The 21,091-nt window shown below is 45.4% G+C and overlaps 1 protein-coding gene across 4 annotated transcripts in view; it reads right to left on the bottom strand.

The window, feature by feature from the left end:
- Positions 1-21,091, bottom strand: part of NOL10 (nucleolar protein 10) — a 94,986-nt gene that overhangs the window by 24,364 nt on the left and 49,531 nt on the right. The window contains exon 14 of one of the 4 annotated variants that reach the window (XM_021087848.2): positions 2,444-2,570. The exons of the other annotated variants lie outside the window; for them this stretch is intronic. Coding sequence (XP_020943507.1) covers positions 2,444-2,570 — 127 coding nt within the window. The remainder of the gene's footprint in view (positions 1-2,443; positions 2,571-21,091) is intronic. 4 annotated transcript variants of the gene reach the window in all.

The raw sequence follows: 21,091 nt of genomic DNA, 5'->3' as shown, positions 1-21,091 counted from the left end.
AGCAGAAAGCTTTCCATATTAAAACAATTCTAAACAGGGAATCTGACAGCAGCAGCTTGTCTCATCATTAGCTCCACAGAACACTGGTCCCAAGAGCTCTCTGAGGAAGAGGAGGCTCTATGATCGCGTAAATGTTTCACACTTGCCTCCCCCTCCTGGAGATTTAGAGTGAATGACGACAGTAAAGGCTCAAAGAGGTGCCTTAAAGGCTCAGTGCAATAAAGCAACGGACTTAACTTGGCTGAACCCAGCCCTTAAACCTATCTGCCACAAGTGTCTTAACAGCAGTGTTTAGATACTGCGCTGAGTACTCTTCAGGCATTACTTGATTCATCCTCCAAGCAACCCTGTGGGTAGGTACCACTATTACTGCCGTAGCGACAAGGAAACCAAGGCATCATGGGGTTAGGTGAACGGGCCACGTCACAGAGATGCTAAGTGGTGGAGGTGGGAAGGGAACCCATGGCAGTCGACCTCTAAGGGCCGTGACCTCAGCCACTATGCCGCCCAGCCAGCACGTCTTCCAGAAGTAGAGTCTTCCACGAGACACGTCTGGGGAAAAACACAAGCTACAGGACCCGCTAAAGGCCACAGCCGGGAAAAGTCCCAACAAGCACGCCTTCAATGTCATAATCCTAAGAAATAAGGGAAGGTCGTTACACGGCCTTATTGTTAACATATATTATTTAAAAGGTTTTGCGTATGATGGTAAAGTCTGCTGAAAATGATAACCAATGGCTCATTTAATATTAAAATATGTTCATAATTTCCATGAAAACGATTTCTAGTATAACTTATTTTATTAAGTATTACGTCTAAGCTCATAGTTTAAAAAATAGGCAATACGAATGAAGTTTAACAAAACATATGTAAACCTTTATAACTGCCTTCCTCACCTAACACAGCGAAGAGACTCAAAATACACTAAACGCAGTTTTTTAAAATTCACAAAATTGCAGTGACATCTTTCTTATTCTCCAATTTAAGAATGTAGGAAAGTGTGACACAAGCAAAATGTAAAAATTACATTGGGGATATTTAAGAAGGCACATCACTAGGAAGTCGTATTTCATTTATAAGTCATTTTTTCAAGACTGAATGCAATTCTTTTTACAAAAACACATTAAAATTTAAAGAAAGACTTTGTGGTAGCTGATAGAAAATAATTCTGTCTGGATTAACTGTGCTCTAAGACACAGGTTAAAAATAAAGTTCCATAACCTCCGTATTAATCTATTTGTTGCATGCGGCTATCTTCTTTTAACAGTCAACTACTGCTGAACATCTATTTGTTCTAAAGTCAACTGTGTTGCCCAGACTTGCAGAGAACGCAGCACCATCTAAGTTTTCCCGTTTTCAACCATTTGCTATGGAGCCTCTTCCCAACCACAGACCAAGACCAGCAAAATCTACTCTCATTATCCTCAAACCAGTGCTGGTCACCTAAGACGCTAAGTTCATCGGAGGCTCAGGAGGGCTGAGAGGAAGGGCACAGACACTGGGTTTAATTCGAACCCTCACAGTTACTGCTACGGAAGCCTTTGGTAAGCTCATCTTTCTGCGCCTGTTTCTTGACCTATAAAGTGAAGTCATGATAGTATCCACTGGAGTTCCCGCCGTGGCTCAGTGGTCAACGAATCCGACCAGGAACCATGAGATTTCGGGTTCGATCCCTGGCCTGGCTCAGTGGGTTAAGGATCCGGTGTTGCCGGGAGCTGTGGTGTAGGTTGCAGATGTGGCTTGGATCTGGCCTTGCTGTGCCTGTGGTGTAGGCTGGCGGCTTCAGCTCCAATTAGACCCCTAGCCTGGGACCCTCCATATGCCGTGGATGCAGCCCTAGAAAAAGACCAAAAAAAAAAAAAACAGTATCCACTCCACCGCTGTGAGGAGTAAGGAGCTGCACGGAAGACATTCAGAACACTGCCTGTTGCATGGAAGCCCTAAGGGTTGGCCATTATTACGAAGCATTTCTTGGTTTGTGTTCTTTAAACCTAAGTTAACTGTTAAGGTTCTACATATTTGAGGGTTCAATCTGTGGGTTCTAAGTTTTGGATGAGGTCTATTAATAAGCAAACCTACAAGGGGAGCCAAAAATCTCTTAGGTGCAGCCTCTGAGATTTCTCAAGACCTTATCACATTCAAACAGTGCTTGAAAGAGCATCCTTGACTGATCTTTCTCCTACACGGGAGTGGGCTAAAAAATTCTTCCTCATGTGAGAGTAAAAGCAGCTTCAGTGGGCTGAATTTGTCGGAATCCTTTTCTAAGCAGACATTATACACACAATGTGTAGCGTCCGGTTTGTCAGAGGGAGAAGACCTGGAGCAGCAGGTAAATGAGACCCCCCCCCCCATCACCTGCAACGTTCAAAACTCCCAAACAAACAAAAACCAAACCGAGTCGAGAGAACTGTATAAACGTTTCATCACCATTATGTTTTCTTACCTAAATTTTCAAGGTCTTTCTTGGTGACAAATTTGTAGTCATCATAAACCGTGCTTTCTGGATTCTCTTCTAATTCTTCCGTCAAGTTGTCTAAGAAGGAGCACCATCTGGGAGCAGGACCCAGAACCTGCCGGCGTTGATAAGACGTGAGCAAGTGCACAGCTCACCACCTCGACTAAGAGTTAGGGATTTCACAGCCACCTTTCCTTCCACACGGTTTTTAATCCTTGATTCTATCAAAAGTACTTAAAAAAACCCAACTGCAATAATGCCTAATCGAGTCTATAACAGAAGAGAATAAACAACGTAGGAAGGACTTAGGCTCATAAGGGGAAAATCTCAGTCTGGATACAATACTGATGAATATTCCTACGGGGAACTACGAAATAACAACGAATAACTCCGGTGCTAACAATGACATCCACCCAGAACCCCACCACCTCTTTCACTCAGAACAGCACTCGAACCCACAAAAGCGCGCTTGTCACACCAACCAGGCTTGTTAAGCTCTCCACTCATGACAAACAAACGTCTAAAATGAGAATTACCTTTAAGGGTTTTCAACTAATTACTTGATAATTACATTCCACCTTATATGGTCTAGCTTGTTTAAGTCATTAAACCTTAAAATTCTGTACACAGAATTCTTCAGATTGAACCTAAAATGGGTTGCCAGGATCCACGATTAGCCCCCCTATAAAATGCTGAGGAACAAAGGACCGAACAGAATTAATAACCAAACGGTAAACTATGCCTACTTCCATTTGTAACCCAATTACTGCCATAAAATACTGTGATTGCTTTTGACTTTTTTGCCTTGATACAAATCTTTCCCAACAGATGCCTCACCCACCGAGGTCAACGCTTTTCCCAAAGGAAGCCACGCTCAGCGGGAAGCCATGCCACCGACTCGCCCTCTCCTGGTGGCGCTTTCAGAAGAGACCATGGGGCGCTGACGAAATGGAACTTCCATGACTACCTGCCCCTGTGTTTTGATAGTAATCAGCTACACAGGAAAAAACCCCCCAAACATAATGGAAGTCATTAAATCTCGCTTAAACTTTTGGGAGAAGGGAAGGAAGGAGGAAGAGAGGTATAACAAAGAGAATGGCCCCTAACATCCTCCTCATCACTAAAAAAGAAAAGGAGCAGCTGTCAGATAGGCCCTGCCACTTTAGTTCTATTCTTCCGCCTGATCAAAGAGGGCGATCCCACACTCCCGCCAAAGGCGATGGGACTCAGGAACATGAGAAACAACTCCGGGTGAGCACTGAACAGTGCCATCGAGAAGTTTCTTATTAGCATAACCTATACACAATTTTTAAAAACTGAAGTAAAGATTTCAAGACACTAAGTGGTTTGACTATAACCATAAGAGACAAACCTTCAAGAAATACAAGGCATTTAAAAAAAATTCAAGTGTAAATCACTTTAAAGAAACTACTGTGGGAGTTCCCTCTGTGGCTCAGCAGTTAATGAACCCAACTACGATCCATGAGGAGGAGCTTCAATCCCTGGCCTCGCTCAGTGGGTTAGGGACCCGGTGCTGCCATGAGCCGTGGTGTAGGTCACAGACGCAGCTCAGATCCCCTGCGGCTGTGGTGTAGGCCAGCAGCTGTAGCTCCGATTGGACCCCTAGCCTGGGAGCTTCTCTATGCCTCAGGTGTGGCCCTAAAAAGCAAAAAAAAAAAGGGGGGGGGCGAAAAAAGAAAAGAAACTACTGTGATTTTAAGCAATTTTAGGACAGTAACGAGGTTGACAAATACTGATGCTAAACGCTACTACAGGAGTTCCTGTTGTGGCTCAGCAGTAACGAACCCAACTAGGATCCATGAGGTCATGGGTTCGATCCCTGGCCTTGCTCAGTGGGTTAAGGATCTGGCACTGCCGTGAGCTGTGGTGTAGGTCACAGACGCAGTCTCAGATCTGGCGTGGCTGTGGCTGTGGTGTAGGCCGGCAGCTGCAGCTCCAATTCATTCAACCCCTAGCCTGGACTCTTCCACATGCCGCAGGTGCAGCTCAAAAAAAAACCAAAAACAAACCAAAAAAACTGCCACGATTACATAAAAAGCCCTGTGCTAAACCAAAGTCCCCTACCATGCTCTTCTCCTCGAAGGAGTTAAAAGCAGAGCTGGTGCAGATGGCACATGCACGGGTGTGCACACACATGCACACACACACTTGGCTATTTAAAGCAGTGAACGGAACTTGTACTGAGTCCACAGGGAAGACGGGTAAGGGCAGCATGAAACAGGCCGGGCTGGGACACTAGATAAGTATATTTGAAAGGATTCCAAGCTGGAACGAACATATGAGAAAGCCAGAAAAACTACGGCACCCCTTCTGAGAGTGAGAGCTTAAGCACCTGCAACCACGAGGGTATCTGGTCCCCATCAGCCACAAACCCGCAAAAGCAAAGCTCTACCATGCACTGGTGTGGGACCTAGGACGACAACCTTCTCTTCTAAACGGGAAGAAAGTATGCTATTAGCACTTTTCTAAAACATACGATTGAAGATACTGTTCTCTTGGCCAGGGGGTGGGGGAGCCGGCGGGCTTAAACTTCATCACATTTCCAGACCCTACAACACTGCCTGCCAAGTAACAGGCGTTGGATAAATAAATTCATCAATAAATCAATTCATACATAATCCACATACAAATGCATTCACAAATGTCACTGCCCAAGGTATTAAGACTTAAAGGGTTCTGTTTGGCCAAAGTATTTTTTAAACTGTCTTTATTCAGATTAAAATACTCAAATATGTCACCATAAAACTACTGGATATACGAACATGTTTTGGTAAAAGTCAGATCTATTTTGCCTCCTATGCAAGGGGGCAGGTTACCAGAGTGGCTTCACCTTTAAACCTTAACCTGGTCATAAGCCTGGTCTTCAGAGACAGTGAGGAGATGACACTGGGTTTACTAACTCCTCCTGGGGCTGGGAGGGAGGGACACCAAAAGGTCAGACCAGATCTGAACTTACTTTTCCCCAGTCTTTTTCACAAGGCTCCACGAGACCCTTTTGATTAGTTATCTGGAATCTAATGGAACTGTTTTCAGTTGCCTCTCCAGGGATAGGTCGGGTGATGGTAAATAATCTCAGCGATCAAATTAACGGCCATTAACTTTTACCGAAGGAAACATTTCCATCAAAAACAAAATCAAATCTAATGGGTTGATTTTATTAATCACATTCCCCCACTTCCTATTCAGAGAAAAAACATCGGAATAACCATAACAGAGCTGAAATCACTGATTTAACTTGTCGTAACTGTGGCTTTTATCCACATTAGAGCTTTCTTCAAAGTCTACCATTAAACTGCAAACACGGTGGCTGGCTTAACCACACGCGCAGCTCTCAAGTACCCACCACGACCACAATATTAATTAAGGTGTAGAAGTCCCTTGCTATCTTTATTCATAAAACATACTGATCCTTCAACCAATACTTTAAAAACAGATTTATTTATTCCTAAATTTCAGGCTTCACAACTTAAAACATCTCATTTTTCTTTCTTTCTTTCTTTCTTTATTTGTCTTTTTAGGGCTGCACCCTTAGCACATGGAGGTTCCCAGGCTAGGGGTTGAATCTGAGCTGCAATCACTGGCCTACATCACAACCACAGCAATGCCAGATCCGAGCTGCATCTGTCACCTACACCACAGCTCAGAGCAACACTGGATCCTTAATCCACTAAGCGAGGCCGGGGACTGAGCCTGCATCCTCGTGGATACCAGTCAGATTCGTTTCCGCTAAGTTACGACAGGAACGCCCCAAAATATCCTTTTAAATAACTGGTGTTTAATAGCACTGCTACATCGAAAGTTTCCAGGTTTTCTGTCCTGTCATTATTTTGCTGTAGTCTACACTGCAGTCCAACCTGACTACTCCTTGATCATCTACATTTTTATGCACCCTAAAAGTTTTTTTCAGGACTTGGTGAACACCCTTCTATTTTAAACTTCTAATACCTGTTGATGTCCTTCCACTTTTTCCTTATAAGAATTTCCAAAAAAAAAAAAGGAAGAATTTCCTAAAGTCACTGGTAAAAGTAGAGAAGCAGAAACAGATCCATCTCTGTAAGGGATACCATGGGTCCCTTAGCAACTTTAAAGACAACCCTATCAGCTAATCTAAATAGAAATACACTGTCCTGGAAAATAGGAAGGAATCTTTACGAGTGTGCCAGGGGAAGGCCTTGTATCTGCTTGCTCCAATCCGTCTGGGCACAAGAGTCACTTTTTAAAGTACAGGAAAATACACGCCACGTACCCAAGCTCAGCGCTCTGTGATTACAGTCTACCTGGAAGATGCTGATCATACATACGCTTAATTTAAAAACTCGCAATTCTGGAGTTCCCGTGTGGCTCAGCGGAAACAAATATGACTAGCACCCCTGAGGATGCAGGTTCAATCCCTGGCCTTGCTCATCGGGTTAAGGATCTGGCGTTGCTGTGAGCTGTCAGTGCAGGTTGCAGACCTGGCTCGGATCCTGCGCTGCTGTGGCTGTGGTGTAGGCCGGGCGGCTACAGCTTGGATTTGACCCCTAGCTTGGAAACTCCATGTGCTGAGGGTTCCAGGCATAAAAAAAAGATTAAAAAAAACAAAAAAACCCCCTCAACATTCTCATATATTCTGGTGGTAGACAAAAATGATTAAGAATGTGGAGAAAAAACAACGAAAATTAAAATTCTTAGGGAGTTGACAGAGTGAGTACCCTCCTCCACTCTTTTTCTGAAAAACCACTGTGCCTCATCCCAAAGCTGGGTGAAGGCAGAAATAAGGACGAAGGACTACTGGATGGATGGCTTCAACAGATCAAGGGGGATTAGAATAACAACCAAGCATTATTAACGCTACTAGAAACAAAGAACTAAACTGAACTAATTCAGGATAAATACCATAATTTATCCCACTTACTTAAATGCCGCTGAGTATTTCTACTATCGATATGAAAATCACTGATAATTAATATGAATAGCAATTAAATATGAAATTGTTATCTTGAGGATTTTTTTTTTTTTGTCTTTTGTCCTTTATTTAGGGCCGCACCAGTGGCACATGGAGGCTCCCAGGCTAGGGGTCCCATCAGATCTGTTGCTGGCGACCTACGCCACAGCCACAGCAATGCCAGATCCGAGCCGCATCTGCCACCTACACCACAGCTCATGACAACGCCGGATCCTTAACCCACTGAGCAAGGCCAGGGATCGAACCTGCAATCTTATGGTTCCTAGTCGGATTCGTTTCTGCTGCACCACGACCAGAACTCTGTTATCTGGAGTTTTTAACTGATGATTTCAAAAATAATTCAAAAACTTACTCAACACACATTAAATAACTTTGTTCTGTTTTGTTTCTTCTACAATAACTTTGAAGCACAATAAGCGCATGCACGGGAAACTCTGACACACAACATCATTAGAACACACAAAAGTATACAGCACATCCAAGTACAGGCAGCTGGTTTTTTAAAGTATTCTTTTGTGCAATTTTTAGCACACACCGTGGCACACACAGTGTCAGCCCTCTGAGTGACAACTGGAGAGAGAACGGGGACGGCGTGAGAGGGGAAAACATCACGTGGAAAAAGAATTTAAGTGTGTTCTTCAAATAACACTGGGGCCCCCCAGGAGGAGGCGGATTTCAATTCAGTTTTCATTTATCACATATGTGAGTTGCACAGCTACTATGTCCTAGGTGCAGTATATACCCTATATGAATTAGGAGGCAGAATGAAATTTTTCCCTGAGGAAAAGTTAATTCATACACAGCAACACTTGGGTCAAAGGACTAGGTGATTCTCAATTCCTCAACTTCATTCATTTATTCTAAAGGTTAACTGGGCGCTGAAGAACTGCTGAGTGCTGTTAGGTACATATAAGGCAAAGTCTGGAACACAATCAAGTACAATATAATGTGATCAGTGCCACAGAAAAGAAATTTCAGAATGGTTCTAGGGAACCTTTTATCTGCTGAGGCAGGAGATCAAAATAAGCAGCTCTGAAGGAGGCATTTGATCTAGGCCTTGAAAAACTCTTAAGAAGTCATGATCTCACATTCAGTACACAGAATTTAATGCAGCAAATAGCATTTAGTGCTATATAAATCTAATTTTGCTCTTATTAGTTATACGGAAGATGTTGAGTTGGAGGATCTGTCAATTTTACCTCTTAGTGACCTTTTACTCCTATTATCCTAGAAACTCAAGTGAAACATTATTTATGTTATAAGAACACCACTGAACAGATAAGAACTACTCTTACTGATAAGCAACAATGGAGAATGTGAATATAAAGTAACTTTACCGCCCAGCCACCATGTAACTTATCTAATAATTTTATTACAGAGCTGTTCTCAGGACATCCTAAATGTAAATATAAATATCAGTTTCTAGAATTAGAGCAATAATGAAAGCAATAAGAAAAGCAAAAGTAATAACGGCAGTAGCAACCCACACTCTTAAGAGGTAGGGAGTTTTCTCTCCCATTAGAATTTTAACCCACATCTAACCTCAAATCTGTTGCCTTTACTCTAAGGCCATAAATATTTACCAGAAACTACGGGGGCAAAAAGCATTTGAATCTGATTTTTCTGCATCTTCAAACGCTGCATGTATACTGTATTTACGTAACATCTTAAGTGGGGTCCGGTCAGTGGTCCATAATGAAACACATTACTAATTCTCTGCGTAAAATCCACACATTTTCACATACATATTTAGATAAAGAGACTAGAAAGAGCCCTGTCATTACATGTCAGGTTTGAGTTCTAACGAAGCAGGTCAGGTTTTGCCACCAATGAGTTATTAAAAAAAAAAAAAATCAGGGGTTTTGGGGTTTCAGAATTGCAGAGACAAAGGAGGCATACTATACTATAAATACCATCAGCCAAAACTGTGATGAATGGTGATTTTTCTAAATGTACAGCCTGCATCTCTGGAAGGAGAATGAGGTTTGGCCAACTACGACAACCAGCTCTGCGCTACATAAACTCAAAGGCAAATTTCCTTTTCAAACTTTTCCTCCATTATTAGCTGAAAGGCACCACTAGCACCAGCATGTATTTTCAAATTCTGACAGCTGGGGTTTAATAATAACTGATCATAAGCCTAGGACAGGAGAGACAGCTGGGTGAGCCAAGGGAGTGGCCATGAATGTAAGCATATAATTTCATTTGCAACATAATGAGCTGCCTAATTGCAAGCCCAAGTTTACATGCACTTGCGTGAGTAAGGATGAGTCATCTCAAGGTACTCTACTTGTGGTCCTTTGTCCTTTCATTCCTACAAACCAGATTAGCAGAAGAACAACTGAATTTTGACATTTAAAAATATTTATTTCAAAAAGGAGAAAAACTATTAGCAGCCATGATTTCAATTTGGATTCCGTTTTCAAAAAGTAGTTTAGGCGCTGAAATAAAATGATAATAAAATATGGCCAAGAGGGGAAAAAGGTAAGAGAGCTTATGTCGCTGGGTCACTATCAGCCAATCAAACCAAGAGTTAATCTAGGCACCCCCTGTGAGTACAACACGCATGAGATGGAGGGGCTGCTAGGCGAGAGCTGGGGAGGCAGGACACCCCAAGCGAACACTTAGAGGGCACGCTTGCTCTATATTTCCATGGCCTCTCCCTCCAAGCCTAGTTAAAGTGACAATAAGCCAACACAAAAGAACAAAAGAAGAAAACAGAGCAGTTGAGGGACTTAACCCGGTCTAACTGGTGGGTGTTGCAGACGTGTAGCAACGAAGAAAAGGAGCGAAGTCCTTCCTTAGAGCCCTTGAGAGCCAGCACCTGGAGGCTCTGAGAAGCTGGGAGGCAGGGGACAGAGGTGAAGGTTACCCAACATCCCTCCACGCTGCAGGGACCCAGAGGACAATCCTCTGGAGAAAAGGAAGGAAAGCTGCTCTGTGAGAGTGGATGCCAGGCGTGGGTGACTTGAATCGCCAGCTGAAATGAGCAAAGGAAACGGTAGCCTACATATTGAACTGTGCGCCCCCCGGGTCCTGTCTCAGCCCCCGGAAGGCCAAGTATATGCTGCGGTGCATCCACTCCTGCCAGCCTAACCCCCTAGCATTCCTGGTAAGAGACTGGAGGATCCTCTTAGAAAATGAAAGGTCCCCTAAGACAGACTTCCAGAAGCTGGTACCTGGGAACCCTCCAATACAAGCACAGCCGCCTCTTATCATGCTTTGCAGACGCTGTGTTCTTCACAAGCTGCAGGGAGATGGCAACCCTGTGCTGTCTGATGACAGCTGGCATTTCGTAGCAGTATTTTAAAATTAAGATATGTACACCGTCTTTTAGACATAATACTACCGCACACTTAACAGGCTACATACAGTACAATGTCAACCTAACTTTTATATCCACCTGGGCAACAAAAAAATTCATGTGACTCATTTTACAGCAATATTTGCTTCACTGTGTGGTTTGGAGCCAAACCTGTGATTTATCTAAGGCAGGCCTTTGGTCATGAGCCAAAGAGTTAGCATGGAAACTACCAGGAAGCAAGGCCGCCACAAGGAGCTGCCCATCGGCACTTAGTGCCTCCTTCTTAAGTGAGGATAGGTCACCAAGACCATCGCTCAGCAAAGAGCTACAGCCAAGCGTGTCTCTCCTCACGGCAGATTGAGCAGTGAAGCAGACGAACGAGAACCTCTACTTTTTAAAGGGCTCACCTTCCAGAATGGGGCACAGTAAACAAAGGAAAGACAGTATCGAGTAAACAGCAACAAGAGCCAAAGGGAAAATAAAGCAGTGAAGGGCAAGGGGGGGGGGAGGGAAGCCCACGTTGAAGTGGTAACTGAACACGGACCAAGAGGAGAAGCGGGAATAAACGAATATCTGGCACATGCAAAGGTCCTGAGGTCAGAAGTGCTTGGCACGTTTGGGAATCAGCAAAAGACCAAGCCGGTATGGCCTGAACAGAGGGAGCGAGGGAGGCAGGAGGCGGCCAGATCAGGTGGGGTCTTGCAGGTCACTGCAGGACTTTACCTCTTCCTCTGCGTGAGACGGAAGCCACTCCTGAACTCAGACAGACATCAACAATAACAACGAACTCAGGGTAAGGGTGACCTGCGTTCCATTAACTCCCAAAGTATATGATCTAAAACATCTAGTTTTCAACAAAAAAGTGTAAGACATGCAAAGAGAAGCATGGCCTATACATAGGGGAGAAAAGCAGTCAACAGAATCGATTTTCTTGAAGAAGATCATACGTTGGACTTAACAGACAAAGACCTTAAACCAACTATTACAGATATGCACAAAGAACCAAAAAACAACAACAAAAACCCCACGTCTAAAGAACTAATGAGGGAGCTCCCACTGTGGCTCAGTGTTAACAAACCCAACTAGTATCCATGAGGATGCGGGTGTGATCCCTGGCCTTGCTCAGTGGGTTAAGGATCTGGCGTTGCCATGAGCTGTGGCGTACGTTGCAGATGAGGCTCAGATTCTGCATTGCTATGGCTGTGGTGCAGGCTGGCAGCCACAGCTCCGATTCGACCCCTAGTCGGGAAACTTCCATATGCAATGGGTGCAGCCCTAAAAAGACATAAAAGACAAAAAACAAACAAAACGAAAACTAATGAAGCATATGAGAACAAATGTCTCATGAAATAGAGACTATCAACAGATAGAAATTACAAAAAGAACTAAATAAAAGTTCTGGAAATAAAAACAAAAATAATCAAATGGGACCAAAATAAACAGCTTTTGCACAGCAAAGGAAACCATAAACAAAAAAGAAAACCTAAGAACTGGGAGAAAATATCTGCAAAAGATGTTACCAACAAGGGATTCATTTCAAAATATTCAAGCTCATACAGCTTAACATTTAAAAAAGACAAACAATCCAATCAAAAAATGGGCACAAGACCTACACGACATTTCTCCAAAGAGGGCATACAGATGGCCAAAAGGCACATGAAAAGCTGCTCAACGTTGCTCATTATTCGAGAAAGGCAAATCAAAACCACAATGAGGTATGACCTCGCGTCAGTCAGGTCACCATTAAACAGTCTGCAAATAATAAATGCTGGAGAAAGCGTGGAGGGGAAGGACCCCTCCCACACTGCTGCTACAACCACTGTGGAAAACAGCATGGAGTTTTCTTAAAAACCTAAAAATAGAGTTACCATATAATCCCGCAATCCCACCCTCGGGCATGTATCTGGAGAAAACTAATCTGAAAAGATACACCCACCTCAATGTTCACTGCAGCATATTTACAACAGACAGGACCTGGAAAACAACCTAAATGTCCACTGACAGATGAGTGGGTAAAGATGTGGTGTATCTACACACACATACACACACACACACGAATACTATTCAGCCATAAAAAAGAAGAAATGGGAGTTCCCGTCGTGGGGCAGTGGTTAACGAATCCGACTAGGAACCATGAGGTTGTGGGTTCGGTCCCTGCCCTTGCTCAGTGGGTTAAGGATCCAGCATTGCCGTGAGCTGTGGTGTAGGTTGCAGACGTGGCTCGGATCCCGCGTTGCTGTGGCTCTGGCGTAGGCCGGTGGCTGCAGCTCCGATTAGACCCCTAGCCTGGGAACCTCCATATGCCGCGGGAGCGGCCCTAGAAATAGCAACAACAACAACAAAAAAGACCAAAAAAAAAAAAAAAAAAAAAAAGAAGAAATGCCATTTGCAGCAACATGGATGGATCTAGGGATTATTTTATCAAGTGAAATAAATCAAAGACAAATATCATGTGATACCACTTTCATGAGCAATCTGAAAAAAAGAAAGACATGAACTCTATGTATACATGCGTACACCTGAATCATTGTGTTACACATTTGAAACTAATACAACATTGCAAATCGACTAACTTCCATAAGAAAAAAAGTCCTGGAGTTGAGAGACACAATAAGTGAAATAAAAAACTTACTAGTAGGGCTCAACAAACCTCAATTGGCCGAAGAAAGAATCAGCAAACCTGAGGATGGGTCAACGAGATTATCCAGTCTGAGAAAGAGAACACCGGACAGAGCTCAGGGACATGGAGGTGTCATCAGTGTAACCAACACACACCCAATGGGCGTCCCAGAAGGAGAGGAGAAGCACAGGGGCAGAAAGAGTATCTGAAGAACTAAGGGCCAAAACGTCTCAAATTTGATTGAACCCCCCCGCCCCCCACTAATCTGCACACCCAAGAAGCTCAACTCCACTTAGGACAAATTCAAAGGACACATCACAGACGGTGAAGAGACCAAGAGAGTTACCGGAAAGCAGATACCCCTCCTGTTTGTTATTTCGCCACGCAGACAAACCCACACAGTCACACCGCTCCTTCCCTTGCTTAAACTTCTGAAGGGATGCGAGGAGCTGGGATGTCAAGGTGCTTCTGGGAAACCAACGTAACGGTGCCCTGAAACGAAAGGCAGCCAGCCCCTGGCGGTGCAGTGAGCCTGAGCTTGGCAACTCAGGGACACCACAGGGTCCCACGAAACGGAGGCGGAGGGGAGAGAGCACTCCTCTCCAGGGAGCCACTGCCATGTGAGAGAGAAGGAAATCCTACTCAAAGCCAGGACATTCCCCCATTAACCAGAGCCCTTCACGTTCTCTTTCGGGTATTCAACACTGTAGTATATTTAATCTAAGTCACTCTAATTTGAGTTAGGATGAAAAGCGTTACATTTCTGTCTGCTTTTCATGAAAATTGCAAACAGTCATGAAATAGCAGCTTCTACCTTCCTTCAAAGCTCAGGAAAAGGAAGACCTCCTTACTACGGTCCCTGCCTTTCTCAGAGTCCACACTGTTCCTCACACAGGACAAATACGTTTCTTCTAACGTCTCCCCCGGAGTCTTTCCTCAAGAGCCTGGCCGGCACCCCTGCTGCACATCACCATTTGCTGTTCATCATCAGCTCACACCTGAAACCCCCGCAGCTCCTCAAGTTCACATCCAGAGTTGGCAGAGACAATGACTCCAAGCAATGCTAAAGTCCTCTACCTCCAGCCTTCTCCTGCCCCAACCTCCTAACTACGCTCAAAATGCTCAACGTTGACGGCCACGGCCACGCACGTGGGTGCACACAACAGCCCCACGGGTGCAAATGGCACTGGGCCCATTTTATCATTTGGAAATGGATTTATCTTTTTGATCACACACCTGGTAATGCACACGCTCCAAGATCTTGTTTTGTCATTTTACTGCTGCCAAGAGTTACACAGATGGTGTTACTGTGCTATCCTGGTTACCACATCAGCAGTTTCCTGGCCCTACCCTACTTCCTTACAAGCAAAGGAACTTATTTATACTTTTCCGGCATACCCCTAGGCTTTCCAACTCTTCATTCTATGTAGAAATCAGGGTGCTCTCACGTCTAGGGATGGAAACGTGGCAGAGATGAAGAGCAAAGTGTCTTAAAACCGAGGTCACACACCTTAGCAGTGCTCTCGAGGAGGCTCGGCACAGGTTTTACCACCGTTTGGCAGTTAATGCCCGGCTACAAGGTGTCACACGTGGAACTAGATCCTGAAGAATGCATTTTAAATTCAAGCAAAATAAGGTTTCCCTTATGTTCCCAAAGAAAGCCAAAGCGCAGCATCACACCGGCAGAGCAAAAGAAGAGAAGGGAGAAGAATCCGATTTTGACTCAGAACAGAATCAAATGTAACCATAAGGTTCTTAGGTGATTTCCTTAACCCCAGGTAGAAGGTCTATTTCGGAGTTTAAATATGTATGTTTCCCACTGTGATGACAACAGGACTCCCCCACATGACAGCATCGAAGCCCCGTTAAGGTGTATGATGTGTGTGGGGGGGGAGTAGCATATATATTGTAGTCTCCTTTTTTTAGTGACGTCTTAGGATAGATTCCAAAAACTTCGTGTAAATAGAATCATTTTTAAAAAGAAGTGCTTTACAAGGAAAACCACAGACATAATGAAATCTTTAAACTCAGAATGACAGGGAAGCTCTGCAGCTTGGGGGGGCCCGGGGCTGGGAGTAGAGAGGTGACGAGAGGTAAAAAAAACCACATGCTGTAGCTGAACCAAAAATTTCCCTTTGGATTCCATGGCAACCAAGGCTAAAAGAGAGGCACCATAAAGCAGACTGATAGGATTTACTCGATACAGGGAAGTGAACTGATGTCTGGAAAAAGAAACTCTCCTGAACCAAACTCAGGAAGCATTTCACCGAACCTGAAGGCACTCTAACACTGAAGAACACTTCTGAAAGGAACTACATGACTGTGAAACATCAAACTGTAACTTAAGAAGGTCCGGGTAACGGGATCCAAGCAAGCGGCTTGATGACCTAAGCTGACCCTCACAGAGTTGAGAGTCGTGCGGTCCAATGCAGTAGTCACCAGCCACGTGCTGCTACTTGCACTTGCACTAACCAAGATGGGTGAAATTGCCAGCACTCCGTGATGGCACACGGCTAGTGGCTGCCATGCGTGAAATTGCCAGCACTCCGAGATGGCACACGGCTAGTGGCTGCCATGCGTGAAATTGCCAGCACTCCGTGATGGCACACGGCTAGTGGCTGCCATGCTGGACGAAGCAGATCTCGAACATTCTCACCAGAGAAAGTTCTATTAAACAGCACTGGCTTAGGGAGCTCCAAGGAATAAGCGGTCAGTACCCGTTAACAGGAGACTAGGTAAATAAACTATGACGTATCTGTATAAGGAAACACTACACATCTATCAAGAAGAATGGAAAAAATAACTTAAAAAGGAGAATGGGCTTACTCTACATTGATCTGATCTGATTAGAAGGATATATTAAACGACCCCAAAACCCTTTCAGGACAGCATGCATCAAGGGGTATAGCATACACGCATGCGTGTAGGGCCGGGGGGGGGGGAGGCACAGACAGAGGGAGAACTGACTCGCTCGGCAAAGAACGCGCACCATCTCCTTACTAGCGGGAGCGGGAGGGGTGGCTGTGACCTGGTATTTGTGACAGTGAGTGAAGAGAGACCTTTAAGAAAGATAAAAGATCTTTTTTCTCTCCAGAAAACTCAAGAGCCTAACTCATTCACAGCTTTCGAGCCTTTCCATGGAGATGAACTAAAAAACCAAAGGATGAACACCGCCTCCGATAGGAAGCAGGGTAGCATCATCTGAAGCTTCAGCGTTTGAAACCACGCACACGGGAGAGAACATCTCAGGACCCGTCAACATTTCCCACACCTGGCTTGGCATCGCTGCATCTCCGGCCTCTGTGAACGGCCCCATTATTCACTCAGTTCCCAGGGCCCCTGGGTCTCCACTCCCACCCATCGCCAGGCCCCAAGGACGCGTCACCTCTCTTCCATCTGTCCCTTCCCGCACCAGCCGCGGCCCCTGCACGAGAGGGAGCCTCAGGAATTCACCTGCAATCTGTCTTTCAGCCCCCGCTTCCAAAGCCGCCCCGCCGCCCACAGGCAGAATAATCAGACGCACACCCCTGACCCCACTCCCCTGAATGAAACCCTTCAGAGGCATACGCCACTCCACTTTACACCACAGCAAAACTGTACCACAGCGAAGGTTTACATCTGCGCCCCTTAGTTCTTCTCGACTTTATTTATCACCTCCCCCCGTCCCTCAAGCCCCCCCTCCCCCAAGCCCCAGCCCCTCGGAAAACTGGAGCACCCTCCAGGCACACTGAACAGACGCAGGCTTCAGTGTCTGTGGTCGACTCCCCGTGTGGAGACAGGTCTCCGCAATCCCACCCCCTCCCTTCTACATCTTCCCTGGTTAACTCCGACATGTCCTGCAAAATTCACCTCAAAGGTCAGGACTCCCTCCGATCCTCCTGCCCTGGGAAGGTGACTTTCCATCGAGCTCCCGTACGAGCTGGAATACACAGGCCCTTTACCTACGGCCTGGCCGGCTCCTTTACAAAACTGGAAGCTCCAAGGCAGCAAATAAGATGTCTTTGGCATCCTCGGCCTTAGTGTAGGCCCGTGAAAGGTGCCTGCGAAGTATTGCCAACGATCCTAGCTCCTGAAAATACTCCAACTAGAACCAGTCCCACAGACTCTCTGCTCAAGCCCATGGAGGCCAAAAACAAAGGGTGGGGTTCCCGTCAGTGACCCATATAAAAATAAACGATACCTACAGAGTGAAACAATGAGATATGACTATACGCCCAAGGGAATGGCTAAAATCCCAAACGGTGAGAGCACCAGCAGCGGAACAGGAATCCTCATTTGTTGCTGGTGGGAACGCAGGCACCCTGGAAGAGCCTGGCAGCTTCTTACAAAACTAAACACACTTTTATCGGAGAACGCAGCAGTCACACTCCTTGCTATTTACCCAAGAGAGCTGAAAACTCATGTCCACACCAAAACATGCACAGGAACGCTTGCAGCAGCTTTATTCATCAAGGCCACAACTTGCAGCAGTAAGAAAAACAGGTGGAGTTCCCATCGTGGTGCAGTGGTTAACGAATCCAACTAAGAACCATGAGGTTGCGGGTTTGGTCCCTGCCCTTGCTCAGTGGGTTAAGGATCCGGCTGTGGTGTAGGTGGCAGATGCGGCTCGGATCCCGCGTTGCTGTGGCTCTGGCGTAGGCCGGTGGCTACAGCTCTGATTCGACCCCTGGCCTGGGAACCTCCATATGCCGCGGGAGCGGCCCAAGAAATAGCAAAAAGACAAAAAAAAAAAAAAAAAGAAAAAGAAAAACAGGTGACTGACTCAACCCAACGTGGTCTATCCACACAATGGCAGGGTGTTCCACAAAAACGAGAAATGAGCTCTCAGGCCACAGAGAGACCTGAGGGATCTTAAAGGCACGTCACAAGACGCCAACCGGGAAAGGCTCACCTCTGTCTGCTTCCAACCACGTGACATCTAGGAAAGACAGAACACTGCAGCCGGTGCAAGAGCAGTGGTTGGCAGGGGTCGGGGGAGGAGGGAGTACTCAGCGGAGAGCCAGAGGGCTGCTGGGCAGGGAAGCTCTTCTGACTGGTGTATCTGTCAACGCCCACAACGTACGACACCGAGGGTGCACCCTGACGGCTGGGCGCCGGGGATGGGCCAAGGCGGGCTGATCAAGCGCAGCCAATGCACCCTCTGCTGCAGGATGCTGGTGGTGGGGGAGGCTGTGTGCACTGTGTGGCTGTGGCTGTGGCTGTGTATGAGGGGGCAGGTGGAAAACCTTCCACACAACTTCGCTGGGACTCTCTTAAAAACTGGTCTAAAAAAGGGTCATACAAACAAATGACCGACGGACTGACTGATACACCCACGTGCAGTTACGAAAGAAACATAAACAGATCTCACCTGTCTCTCCCTGTGTGCGCTGTTCTCATGGACACAGTATTCGTTTCCAACCCAGACGAATGATGCGTTCCTCGGGAAGGAAAATATACGACCCAACTACAGGTCTGTGCCAACGCGAAGGTCATTTATTGTCTCCATCAAACAATCTTCAGTAACTACCTTCTAGAGCAATTTAAACTGCTACTAGCCAACTGCTACTAGTAACACAAGCCAATCCTACTACCACCACCCCCAAAAAAGCATGGAGGGAGGGAGTTCCCGTTGTGGCCCAGTGGAAACAAACCCGACTAGTATCCATAGGGATGAGGGTTCGATCCCCAGCCTTGCCCAGCGGGTCAGGGATCCGGTGTGGCTGTGAGCTGTGGTGCAGACCAGCAGCTGTAGCTGGGATTTGACCCCTAGCCTGGGGATTTCCATGTGGCACAGGTGTGGCTCTACAAAGCAAAAAAAAAGGGGGGGGGGCTCATTTCTTTTTACTTTCATGTATATTTGAAGTTTCTCCACAGTACAAATTTTTAAATGCAGTGTCAACAGTATTCATTCCTTCAAATCAGCACGCACTCAGCGAGAGCCCATGAAGCGCAAGGCACCGCTCTAGACACAGGAAAGAGTGTAACACCCAAAAGTCCTGCCAGTGGTGCTGACAGCCGAGCACGCGTGCTTTAGGTTTGAGAAAACACGGAATCACAGTCAAGAAAGTCCAAGTCCCAGAAGGTTCCTGTGTTCTGTAACAGCCGGGCCTTTCAAAAGAAGGCAGCCCTAACTTCTTGTCTATTTGTATCACCTGACTTCTATTTTTAAGGAAAGAAAACAAAACACTGCCCCAAACCAGAGCAGGTAGTGGGCATTTTAATCAAAGAAAACACAGCCCGACGCAGGCAGGCAGGCCGGCAAACTCCGAAACTAAAACCAAGCCCTGCTGTCGCCGTGTCTGATCACCTCCAGCGACGTGACCACAGCAGCCCGACACAGGAATACCAGCTTTTCTTCCAACTCCACGTTGTCCAAAACTAGAACAGTAAAGAGGCCAACGTGGCAAAAGTGCCCAGGGGGAAGTAACTGCCGCAGAGGAGGAAGATCTTTGGTCAAGATTTGATTCAAAATTTGAAAGATCAGCACCTGACTAGGAAGTTGTCATTTACTTTCAAGAAAAGGGGCGTGTCAGATGTGCGACCGTTTACGCAAAACTATCATCTGATGTAGCAACATGCTGAAACTGCCCCACGTGCACCCAGCATTTCCACACAGCAATCACATTCGTGTTTACCTCGCCGGAACCGCAATTAACTTCTGAAAATGTGACAGGATGCTCAGAAAATTACTTCCTGAGTGTCACACATTAATGCTCTCTGTGTGTCTGCTATTCTCGTGACCTAATAAATTGTGATGGGAAGTGGAGAGGATTTCCTCTGTTGAGAATAATGCCACAGACACGATGTTACCGCCTGAAAGTGTTTAGATTAAGGTAGGAAGTCCACGTTTCCCCTTCGTAGAGACACAAACAACTTGTTTGTATTGGAACAGAATACTTTATTAGCCACCTGACATTTATGGCTTACTTCCCATTTCACAGTTATGAGTATATAACTGAAAAATCACAAACAGAACACAACACCTTATAAAGAAAGCTATTTCATGCAGAAGATAAAATTCAGTTATAACAGATCCGATGTGAGCTTGGGTTGGAAAGGAAGCTCACTAAAAAGAAATGCCTTGCTTCTCATCCCCCCTTTTTCCTGTAATTAGGAAAATGCGTAAACTTGGGAATCTAACGCTTCCTCTAACCTACAGCTTGTTAAGTGCTGCGCATTTTTTTCTTCATAAAATTAGGTCTATTACCTTCCAGATATGTCTTATTCCTCCAGATCTTTCTTAATGGCTTGGCTTTATCTTTAAGGAAATTAAGCATATGTCCTGTTTGCATTATGATGAATAGAGACGTCTAAAAATGCGCATCTTGGAAGTTGAGGTCAGTCCTTCACTTCCTGCTGTATTCTTTTTTTTTTTTTTTGCATTTAAACAGGATTTATTAATTGCTTGAGATTTTCACAGAAATATATATATACATTTGCAAGTCTTGAATGATTTTTTTTCCATTACAGCTGGTTTAAGGTGTTGTCAATTTCCCACTGTACAGCAAAGTGACCCCGTCACACATGCATGTATGCATTCTTTTTCTCACATTATCATGCTCCATCATGAGTGACTGGATATGGTTCCCAGTGCTGCGCAGCAGGATCTCACCGCTTCCCCATTCCAAAGGCAACAGTTTGCTCCCTGAAGCCCAGATTCCCATCCATCCCACTCCCACACCCCCCGCTGTATTCTGACCACTCTTCCCACACCTGCGATAATGCAAAGCCTCTTCCTTAGTCTAATATCCCATCATTTTCTTT

This window comes from Sus scrofa, chromosome 3, assembly GCF_054392235.1.
Source record: "Sus scrofa isolate SSC_HxYL_T2T_F1_AM1 chromosome 3, Sscrofa_HxYL_maternal_Yorkshire_Landrace_v2.0, whole genome shotgun sequence".
In the NCBI taxonomy this organism is placed as follows: Eukaryota; Metazoa; Chordata; class Mammalia; order Artiodactyla; family Suidae; genus Sus; species Sus scrofa.
Note: the sequence above shows the minus strand (reverse complement) of the source record. Positions and strands in the feature narration are given on the sequence as shown.